Here is a 12360-nt window from a genome sequence, read left to right as displayed (position 1 = left end):
CTGTAACATAACATTTGGCGAGATGACTCTTTTGAGAGAACACCCGCACAGAGGTGCCACCCTGCTATAGGACAGACCTTAAGTGGTTAAAATTATAACATCAATCTGATTCTAGACAGGGTAGTGACTGTGCCTCCCTCATCCCTTCCATTGACGTTGATAAGGATTGCAAATAGCACAAAGAAGCCTCCCTATTTGCTTTGTCAGTATTTCTGTGGCCCTATTAAAAAAACAACTGCCTACAAGTACAGTTTATTCTCCCATTTGAAGTGAAAGGCTGGTACACAGCTCTAATTATTAGTGCTATCTTACTGCAGGAGAATGAAGGCTGTACCTGGACCCCTTGGCCATTCCCCAAAGCTGTAAGTTTTTCCTTGGTTGCATTGTGGTAAATCTGGCTCTGCTTCAGTTTGCTTCCCACTGACTTCAGATCTTGTAAAATACCCCCTTCCCGTCTCCTTATTAACACACAGAAAACCTCAAGTTAAATCATTGAACAGAATTTGTGTCTACAATAGTAAGTCAATGTACAAGTGTGTTAAAAATGAATTGCAGCTTACCAGTTCTTAGAGGAGAAGGCTGCATTCATTTTCTTTTTAGGCTTTCTTCTATTTTCAACTGGTGATCTGGCCAGTAAGTCTGTTGTTTTTCTCTTGTGAGATGTATCGGTTACAGAGATGAGACAATTTATCACTGGCAGGGGTGTTTACAATGATCTGTTTTATTTATGTATGTAAAACCTTTATACCAACAGAAAAAAGAAAAAGTTTGCTGTAACTACTTATAAAGTGTTAGCTGAAGTTTGGCTTTAATTTGTTAGTGTATTTAAATCTGCTAGTACATCTAGCACTCTCCTCCCCCCAGTTAGACAATTCTGCTTGTCAAAAGGTGCCCCCTGTGCTCCTTCCTTCGAGTGGGGACACTCTAATACAGGTGGTGTGGTACTGGCCAGATCGCCAGTTGAAAACAGAAGGGAAAAAAAGCGTTAGAAAAGAAAATAGCCACCACAGATGATTGGTAAGCTGCAATATATTACATTTTTGAAAATAATACCGCTTTAACCACTTGCCTACTGGACCATTTCACCCCCTTCCTGACCAGGTAAATTTTCAGCTTTCCGCACTTTGAATGACAATTGCAACATGCAACACTGTACCTAAATTAAATGGTTATAATTTTTTTTAGACAGATCGAGCTTTCTTTTGGTGGCATTTAACCACCACTGGGGTATTATATTTTGCTACAATAAAAAAGACAGAACATTTTGAAAAAAAAAAGAAAAAAAAATTCCTTTGTCTGTTATAAAATTTTGCAAGTAAGAAACTTTTCTTGTTTACTGATGGTTCTGCACTGATAATCAGAGCACTGATGATGAGGGAAAATGTCCCTTGTCACAGGATAGCCGGTTATCAGCTTTCCTTTCCTTACAGTGACAGCGCCGAGGAAAACATAAATGCCAATAACGGCATTTGCTTACATCAGTGGTCTCGAAACTGCAGGCCTTTGCTTGCTTTTATTCGGTCCTTGAGGCACTATTCCTCCCACTGTCAGAAGCAGTGGGGCATAATTTCTGCCACAGACATCGACAATGAGTGGGGCTGATGCAAGGATTTTTGTCTACTGCGAAGGCAGGGCCGTCTTTAATATTGATTGGACCCTGGGCAAACATTTTCTTCGGCCCCCCCATGCAATTTCACTCTCCACCTTCTCTGAGACATACAAAAAACAGCAGCTAGACTCAAAATCAGTTTACCTAATCAGATCAGGCAGCCATTGCGATTGGTTGCCAGAGGTTACAGTGTATCATTACTGCTCACTGACTGACTGGTAGAGGTTACAGCACACACTATGGCTCACAGTTTATTTGCACGAGGTTACAGCACATGACTACTGCTTGTTGATTGGTTTCTATAGATTACTGTACAATAACACTGGTCACTGATTGGTTGGTAGGGGTTACTGAACATCCTTACCACTCACTAATTGGTTGCAAGAGGTTAGTGCACATCATTACTGCTCACTGACTGGTTGCTTGCCTGCACACCATGGACTGGGGAGGTAAGGGGACCCATCAATACATAGAAAACTCCTAGGGATACTAGGACTCCTGGGATCAGTGGCATTGCTGGGGAAGGGGGGTGATACGTGGCAATGCTGAGGGGTAGATGGGATCAGTGGCAGTGGTGGGGGGATGGGATTAGTCAGGAGTCAGTACACTGTGGCAAATTCTGAATCATGTAGAGCAAAGCAGGAAATCTTTGGCAAGCATATAGCGGGGGATTCTACACTGACCACCAATGTGAGAGGTAATTTGCACTGACCACAATGCAACGGGTGATTTTACGCCTCCCACCAATATAAAGAGGGATTTTTACACTGACATCAATGTAATAGGAGCATTTTTACCAACCACCTGTGTAAGGGGGAATATACAATGACCTCTATGTAAGGGGGAGTTTACACTGACAACCATTGTTGAGGAGATTTGTACTGACCACCAATGTAAGGTGACACTTCTACACCAACCACCAATGTTAGGGAAGATATACACTGACCACCAATATAAGGGCAATTCTGCACTTACCACCACTGTAAAGGGAAATGTACACTGATCACCAATGTAATGCAGAAGTTACACTGACAACCAAAGTAAGGGGGACATTTACACTGACCACTAGTGTGAATGAAAGGATTTTTCACCAAGCCCCAATGTAATGAGAAGATTTACACTGACCACCAATGTAACTGAGACATTTAGTCTGCTTTTACATTTCTTGTGTCAGGAAAACATGCAAAATTGCTTTCCTGACACCACAGAAATGTGCTACCCTTTGCCTGGTACACAGCAGTGGCATTAATTGTTAAAGACACCTTCACGCATCTGCTGAGATGTGCTTATTCCCATCCACCAAAATTCAGGGTGCTGTGCCACCGTGGTATTTTGAAAAAAGGTTCCCCCTCCAATTTGCTTACCTTTGCAGAACAGGCTGATGGTGGGCTTAATGAACTCAGTTGTAGACAGGACTTTCAAGCATGCCCCTTTACCTCCCCTGTAGGCAGCATTCAACAGAAGTGTAGGTGGATATGACATCAGGGTGTCATGATATACAGTACATATGAATGCTGCCTCTATTTACATATCAATTCAGCTGATCCATGGCTATTTACATATTAATGCCACACAATTTACATATCATTGCAGGTTATTTACAGGTAAACACAGAGTCTGCAGGTGAGTCATCTGTACATGGCAATAGGGCAGAGCTGGGCAGCTATGGGACTAAAACTTTAAGGGAATTTAAACAGGGATAGTTGGAAGTATGAGGCAGCTGCTTTGGGCCCCACAACAATGATGGGGCCCAGGGCAGCTTCCCTTTTTGCCCTACCTTAAAGACGGCCCTGTGCGAAGGTGCTACATTCATTTTTTCGTGTCTATTTAAAATGTTTAAAACTTTTTTAATCTATTTTTTTTTTACATGACTTCATTGCTATCACATATGGGACCAATAGCCCCCTAGTTGATAGCATATAGGCGGACAGGTACTCTTTATGGTCTATTAGACCCTGGATGTCTCCTCTGTACATCACTGCAGCTGATAAAACAATATCTGTGTTCTATCAGCCGCTTTCCCCAGCGCTAATTCCACTGATTGACAGCTCAGGACCAGGAAGTGATGTCATACACATCACTTCCTGGTCTGTGCACAGGAAGAAGGATCTTGCGGATGGAGGTCCGTTGAGCTCCTGCCACCCTTCCAAGCAGCAGCGCTATGACCGCACCATTCCTCCCACTGACGCCAATGATGGGGTACTATTCCTTCCACTGACGCCAATGATGGGGTACTATTCCTTCCACTGGCACCAATCATGGGGCGCTATTCCTTCCACTGACACCAATGATGGGGCACTATTCTTTCCACTGACGCCAATGATGGGGCATTATTCCTTCCACTGACACCCAACGATGAGGCACTATTCCTATCACTGGCACCAATGATGGGTAAATATTGGGTAAATGATGGGTAAATATATATGAGGCACTATTCCACCCAATAGCACCAATCATGGAGAAATCGTTTTCCCACTGACACCAATGATGAGGCACTATTCCTTCCACTGACACCAATGATGAGGCACTATTCCTCCCACTTACACCAATGATGAGGCACTATTCCTCCCACAGACACCAACGATGAGGCACTATTCCTCCCACAGACACCAACGATGAATGAGGCACTATTCCTCCCACAGACACCAACGATGAGGCACTATTCCTCCCACAGACACCAACGATGAGGCACTATTCCTCCCACTGAAAACAATGATGGGGAAATATTCCTCCCATTGACAGCAATGATGAGGCACTATTCCTCCCACTGACACCAACGATGCAGAAATATTCCTCCCACTGACACCAATGATAAGGCACTATTCCTCCCACTGACACCAATGATGGGGCATGGTTTGCTGCAACTGACACCAGGTCATTTTCTATTCCAGCTGGCCACAGTCAGCCCCCCATAGTTTGAAGGATAGTAAACTGGCCCTTTTTTTAGAAAGCTTGAAGACCCCCGGGTTTACATGATCAGCTGTGATTGGACACAGCTGATCATATAGCAAATGGCTGCTGTGATTGGTCCTTTACCCCAATCTGCTATCAGCTGTTTCCAAAGGACACAGTGATCACAGAGCATGCCCTGAGGGCAATCAGGGGGGCGAGGTTCTGGGAGGATATAGATGCCCTTCTAGAACTGGTCAACCACACTGTAACCATCTTTCGGATATAGCGCGATTGGCAAGTGGTTAAATCAGAATTACTCTGGGCTCACACTTGCACAGGAATCAGACTGCGATGCAATGCAACATGCAATGTCTGTGCGGTGCAATTTTAGCCATACAATTTGTATGGCTGAAATCGCATTGGATCTGTACCAGAATGGTGCAGGACACTTTTTCCCCGCACCTGAATCGCATCACATGGGTGTTCACACGCATGCAATGCGATTCTGACAGTTGCACTGCATTTTTCAATCTGTTTCGGAGTATCATTGAGATAACATTGACACCCGCAGCAGATTGCATGGACGCCGTGCGATTGCAATGCGATGAGGGAAACACACAGGATTCGCTGCATTTCCCGCATCAGTGTGAACCAGGGCTCAAACCCAAACAGTTATATTCCAGCTTACCAGTTCTTCGACGTGATGGCTGTATTAGTTTTCTTTTTTAGGCTTGTTTACTTCTATTTTCATCTGGTGATCCAGCCAGCAAATCACTGTAGGCAAGTGTGTCTTGCCTAAAGTCAAGCATGGTGGTGGGAGTGTCATGGTCTGGGGCTGCGGAAGTGGAAGAGGACTCCAGTGGCAAACTGTGAAACTCTGGTGAACTCTATGCCGAAGAGTGTTAAGACAGTGCTGGAAAATAATAGTGGCAACACAAAATATTGACACTTTGGGCACAATTTGGACATTTCCACTTAGGGGTGTACTCACTTTGCCAGTGGTTTAGATATTATTTGGCTGTGTGTCGAGTTATTTTGAAGGAACAGCAACTTTACACTGTTATACAAGCTGTACACTCACTACTTTACATTGTAGCAAAGTGTCATTTCTTCAGTGTTGTCACATGAAAAGGTATAATAAAATCTTTACAAAAATGTGAGGGGTGTACTCACTTTTGTGAGATACTGAAAGTCTACATTCACACTGGTGATTTAGGCAGGCTCAAATTGCAGTGCCAGAAATCTTCTGATTCCTGCTGCGAGCAGCTAGCTGCAGCCGCCAGCCCCATTTACTATAGTGGCAGGTTGCCGGTGCTGTCAGCACAGCTAGCAATAACCCATTGTGTGTCCATCAGTGATCACCCCAGGTAATCACTGGCTGTGTGGCCAGCCACATATAACTGCGGCTGCCAGTGATGTGCCATTATAGTGAACGGGGCTGGCCGCTGCAGCTAGCCACTGACGGAAGCAGGAATCAGAAGATTCCTGGCACTGCAATTTGCATCGGCCTAAGTCATCTATGTGAATTTAGCCTAAGGTGCTTTTATCAAAGTGTACTTAACCACCTGTTTCTGAGATGTCCGTAGATTGTATCGCATGTTAAAGAAAATTGTTAAAAGGAAGTATCAGAAGAACTGCACATTTCACAGAATCACACACCCAACCCTTTCTGCAGAGTGTAATTCCCCATATTCTGCAAATTTAAAGCAGGTGTAAAGTCTAAGTTTAATGTCTAAAATGAAAAAGAAGTTATTCTTACGTGCTTTATGCAAGGACCCTTTACCTTCTCTTCTGGAGGTCCCCCGCCAGCGCTCTCCACTCTACCTCTTCTCCATTGGCCACCATAGGAAGCAGCTTTCTATGGTAGCACACCTGCGGGCTCCCTCCCGAGCCGGGCTGTGTGCATCCAGACTCACACAGCACAGCTCAGCCCTGCCCCCTCTCACAGAATTTGACTTGCAGCAGAAGGAGCCAATGGCCTGTGAAAGGGGAGAGAGTCCTGAAGACAGACACAGTGCTGGATGGATGTAGGACTCCAGTAATTATTTCAAGGGGGGAAATGGAAGAACGGCTACTGAATTTTAACTGAATGCATAGACTGCATTAAAGTGGCTGTAAACCCTTATATTTACCTTCGGTATACATACACAGACTGGCCTCAGATAATATGCAGAGAGTAAAGAAATCCTCCTACACAAGTTGTACAGGTCCTTTTAAAAAAATTAGCATATTGTGATAAAGTTCATTATTTTCTGTAATGTACTGATAAACAGACTTTCATATATTTTAGATTCATTACACACAACTGAAGTAGTGCAAGCCTTTTATTGTTTTAATATTGATGATTTTGGCATACAGCTCATGAAAACCCAAAATTCCTATCTCAAAAAATTAGCATATCATGAAAAGGTTCTCTAAACGAGCTATTAACCTAATCCTGACCTGAACCCCATAGAGCATCTGTGGGATGTTGTGAAGAGAAAGTTGAGAGACGCAAGACCCAACACTCTGGATGAGCTCAAGGCCGCTATCGAAGCATTCTGGGCCTCCATAACACCTCAGCAGTGCCAAAGGCTGATTGCCATGCCACGCCGCATTGAAGCAGTCATTTCTGCAAAAGGATTCCCGACCAAGTATTGAGTGATTAACTGAACATAATTTTTTGAAGGTTGACTTTTTTTGTATTAAAAACACTATTCTTTTATTGGTCGGATGAAATATGCTAATTTTTTGAGATAAGAATTTTGTGTTTTCATGAGCTGTATGCCAAAATCATCAATATTAAAACAATAAAAGGCTTGCACTACTTCAGTTGTGTGTAATGAATCTAAAATATATGAAAGTCTAATGTTTATCAGTACATTACAGAAAATAATGAACTTTATCACAATATGCTAATTTTTTGAAAAGGACCTGTATATGTTTATCTGAGGTATTCTCCCCTCTACATCCATTCAAAGTCCAGAATTTTTACATCTTCTCTGAGCATTTAGAAAAAAAGGGGGCAGAGAGCTGACGTCAAACTGCAGAGCTCAGCGAGGAGAGCTCTGAGAGCAGATTGGATTCATTAAATGAATCAGAAATACAGTCTAGACATTGTTAATGTGATTATAGCTGGAAACGGCTGGTTTTTATTGGAATATCTAAATAGGTTTACATTGGAATATCTAAATAGGTTTACAGAGGCCCATTTCCAGCAACCATCACTCCTGTGTTCTAATGGTACATTGTAATAGTTAATCATGTTAAAAGGCTAATTGATGGTTACAAAACCCTTGTGCAATTATGTTAGCACAGCTGAAAACTGTTGTGCTGATTAGAGAAGCAATAAAACTGGCCTTCCTTTGAGCTAATTGAGTATCTGGAGCATCAGCATTTCCAGGTTCGATTTTACTCTCAAAATGACCAGAAAAAGAGAACTTTCTTCTGAAACTCTGCAGTCTATTCTTGTTCTGAGAAATGAAGGCTATTCCATGCGAGAAATTGCCAAGACACTAAAGATTTCCTACAACTGTGTGTATTACTCCCCTCAGAGAACAGCACAAACGGGCTCTAACCAGAATAGAAAGAGAAGTGTGAGGCCCAAGTGCACAACTAAGCAGGAGGACAAGTACATTAGAGTCTCTACTTTGAGAAATAGATGCCTCACAGGTCCTCAACTGGCAGCTTCATTAAATGGTACCGCAAAACACCAGTCTCAACGTCCACAGTGAAGAGGCGACTCCGGGATGCTGGCCTTCTAGGCAGAGTGGCAAAGAAAAAGCCATATCTGGGAACTGGCCAATGAAAGGAAAAGATTAAGATGGGCAAAAGAACACAGACATTAGACAGGAAGATTAGAAAAAAGTGTTATGGATAGACGAATCTAAAGCCCCGTACACTACACGCGATCAGATTATCGAACGATCTGTCGTCCGTTTTTTGTGGCATGCTAGTCTGATGTGGAAATTGAAGAGGTGATTTTAATATGAATTTTCCCGTACGACAGAATTCTACTTCAGAAGTGATGTCATGTGCTGGATTGTTTTGTATGCGTTCTTTCGTCTCTGAGCATGCCTAGTCTTGCTCGGAAGATTTTTTTCCATCGAAATCTGTACTAATGAGACGTAAAACGGACGTTGTTTTGACGGACGACAAAAATTATATAGCCTGCACATCAGGATTTTGTCAGCCAAAAAGTCCGAGTCAGCTGTCGAAAGCATCATACTAACAATCCGAATCCGAAAATCGGCAGATCGGTCGTCGGACGAATTTTCCCATCAGATTTTCTTATCGTGTGTACGGGCCTTAAGTTTGAGGTGTTTGGATCACACAGAAGAACATTTGTGAGATGCAGAATAAGTGAACAGATGCTGGAGGAGTGCCTGACGCCATCTGCCAAGCATGGTGGAGGTAATGTGATGGTCTGGGGCTGCTTTGGTGCTGGTAAAGTGAAAGATTTATACAAGGTAAAAGGGATTTTGAATAAGGAAGGCTATCATTCCATTTTGCAATTACATGCCATACCCTGTGGACAGCGCTTGATTGGAGCCAATTTCCTCCTACAACAGGACAATGACCCGAAGCACACCTCCAAACTATGCAAGAACTATTTAGGGAAGAAGCAAACAGCTGGTATTCTGTCTGTAATGGAGTGGCCAGCACAGTCACCAGATCTCAACCCTAGTGAGCTGTTGTGGGGAGCAGGCTGACCGTATGGTACATAAGAAGTGCCCATCAAGCCAGTCCAACTTGTGGGAGGTGCTTCAGGAAGCGGGGGGGGGGGGGTGAAATTTCTTTAGATTACCTCAAAAAATTGACAGCTAACTTGCCAAAGGTCTGCAAGGCTGTAATTGCTGCAAATGGAGAATTCTTTGATGAAAGCAAAGTTTGAAGGACAAAATTATTATTTCAAATAAAAATCATTATTTTTAACCTCGTCAATGTTGAATAAAAGTGTGAGTTTTCATGGAAAACATGAAATTGTCTGGGTGACTGCAAACTTTTGAATGGTAGTGTACATTGGTCCAAGCTGGACCAATGTAACTATGCAATCAAATCCATACCTAAAATTCAGCTTTAAAGCTTTTTTTTTTTAGAGAGTATTGGATGGTTAAAACTTATGTTGAAGTTGGGAATATTTCCCTTCACTTCCTGTTCTGTAGACGAAACAGGAAGTAGGAAGATTCATTTCCATTCTGAGGGATATCCCCAGTTAGAGAGTAGTCACAGGAACAAGTGTCCCCATAGTGTGAGATTTTCCCTCCCTGTTCAGATGGCAACGCAACATTTTGGATTCACACACTTTCACTCCCAGTGACATTAGTGATCAGGACAAAATGAAAGTAAATCTTCAGCACCTGACAGTGGTTCTAACCCATCACTGTGAAAAAAGGTTGGTGCGCTAATCATAAATAAACCCTTCTATTGTAAAATAAAACAATTGAGTGAGGGCGGTTATAAATAAACACAAATAAATATTTGCCAAATGGTGAAAACAAAAATCCAAAGTGTTCTAGATGCAAAAATCCAATGACATATAAGTGATCCAATGACCAGTGAATGTCCACAAAGTCCAATCAAAATAAATTGTCTCCACCATGCGACTTCAAAATAGTGAATGGTTGGGTGCTGGAAATCAAATCTAGTGCTGTTCAAACGTTGTGAGCAAAGTGACTCTTACCACCACCAGGCTTTCCTCCTTACCGGACAGATATATAGTAAGGTGCAAATAATATCCAAATGAAGCCGGATATAAGGAAGAAATCTCCCAATGTAATTGCACCCTGTGTCAAACACACCTTACAGCCAGCTTCATTTGGATATTATTTGCACCTTACTATATATATATATATATATATATATCTGTCCGGTCCAGTAGTATCAGGTCAGATTCATCCTATGCATTGTGTTTTAATGCATTAAAGTGCTGTGCATTAAGGCAACCCATTCATTTTAAATGGGCTGCCAACACACAAAAATCATACCTACAGTATACCTTTTTTTGAATGCACAGCCTCACAACGAAGAGATATGCATTGTAGTGCAAAGCCATTGGGATGTGCTAACAAGGTGCCACTGAAAACAAATGGCACTGCAAACCACCACACATCATGCATTGCAGCATGGTTTAGTAAGATTTGCGTTTTACTGCACCTACTGCAAAGCAAAAAGGCTAAATGGGGCCTCTTGAGGCTGCTTGTTAAAAAAAAAAAAAAACATATCTGCAATGGCAGAACAGTTTTACATTTCTAAATATTCATCATACATTCAATCATACATTAGGAGAGCGGCTAATTTGCAGGTTGTCCCCTACAGCACATTATTGGCAGTCAGCAAACGGTATGATGAGTCTGAGCCTGTAATCAATGACAGCTATGATATTCTGGGGAATAGTCACACAGTTATTGAATTATTTATGGCTGTTCGAGGCTAAGTGAAAGATTAGCAATGTTCTTCCTCAAAGTAAAGACACCGTGATGAATAAAAGTAGGATGCATTACGCAACAGTGGATACTACATTTTCAATAATATGCAAACGAGGATACTGTGCTTGTAAATTGTATTGTCACATCAGTAATATACCAAAATGTTGGAAAGGGTGTACACACAGAGTGTGCATTTAAATAAAAGGTCTGACCTACCTGTGACATTTGAGGCCGTACGTTGATTTCCCCCAGATTGACACTGTGAGGCATCAGGTTGTTGAGTAACTGGCAGATTAGGACCCCATCTCGTAAGGCTTGAGCCAGGTCACACACCTGGGCGGTCTCTAGTGTCACACGATGATTAGGAGGGAGCACTCGGCATTCGATCAGCCATCGGGCACAGTGCCTCCACAACTCCATATCTACCACTGCGCCCAAATAGGGGGGGCAGGGCACAAAGGAGAAAACAAGCAGATCTCAAAAAGAGAGGCGGGTAATGTACAGATACACCTGATCAAAAAGTGATGGAGCCGAAAAACAGAGAGCAACGTTTACACGAAAAAGTCAGCACAAATTGTCTTCTTTAGAGGGTGCTTGGCAGATTGATAGTAGGTAGATACGATGAAAAGAAGTCAGAGACGCAGCCAGGCTCATAAGACTGTTCCGGTATCTAAAGAGGAAGAACCTTCTGTGACTTCCTCTTCTGCAACTGTCATACCTACTGTGTATGTCTGCTTATGTGTGCAAAAAAAAAAAAAAAAAAACAAGAAAAACTACTTTTTTTTTTTTTCTAAAAGACTGTGCCAGTCATTCGTAACACACTCCGTGAACAGGAACACATTTAAATCAAGTCCTGCGTGCATTATCTACATCGTTTGCCACACACGTGCCAGCCAACCAACCAGATTGAAATTTACAGACACAACACCCAAAATGTACTGACACAGCCAAGTTTTTACTGGCATTTCCAAAAGTTACAAAAATAGTTTGAAGCTTAAACACTGAAATTTGCAATTAAAACAAGTACAATATGCAATTAGCAATGTGATTTAAGGTAGATATTTAGGCAAAAACATCTTATTTTATTTTCGATACAGTAAGTAGCTTAGGGTCAGGCAAGAAATTAGAATGGGCAGGCACACACATGAAAGTGACTCTCACAGTGACACTGACAGCGGTGTGCAGCAGCATAGAGGATGATGGACACGACACATCCCCTCCTGAGTCACAGTGACAGTCTCTCTCCATGCCAGGTGGTCCGTTTAGTCTACTCCAGTCCAAACAGCACTGACGGTCCCGCTCCTGGCTTACCTTGCTCCCGTCCTGCAGACATCTGGCCACTCTGCTTGGCTCCCTTGCACTATGACATCACACAATATGCTCAGGCATCATCCATCTAGGCCAGCCCACCCTGCCCGCGCCGCCTAAACACACTGTAGCAGGCACTCAGAT

At 42.6% G+C, this 12360-nt stretch overlaps 1 protein-coding gene across 1 annotated transcript in view; it reads right to left on the bottom strand.

Annotated features, from left to right (window-relative positions):
• Positions 1 to 11539, bottom strand: part of VAV1 (vav guanine nucleotide exchange factor 1) — a 169256-nt gene extending 157717 nt beyond the window's left edge. The window contains exon 1 of the mRNA XM_082247737.1: positions 11125 to 11539. Within this exon, the coding sequence (XP_082103863.1) occupies positions 11125 to 11328 (204 nt within the window). The 5' untranslated portion in view covers positions 11329 to 11539. The remainder of the gene's footprint in view (positions 1 to 11124) is intronic.
• Between the last annotated feature and the right edge of the window lie 821 nt (positions 11540 to 12360).

The sequence above is a fragment of the Pelophylax lessonae genome (assembly GCF_965119305.1).
Source record: "Pelophylax lessonae genome assembly, chromosome: 2".
NCBI lineage: Eukaryota > Metazoa > Chordata > Amphibia > Anura > Ranidae > Pelophylax > Pelophylax lessonae.
Note: the sequence above shows the minus strand (reverse complement) of the source record. Positions and strands in the feature narration are given on the sequence as shown.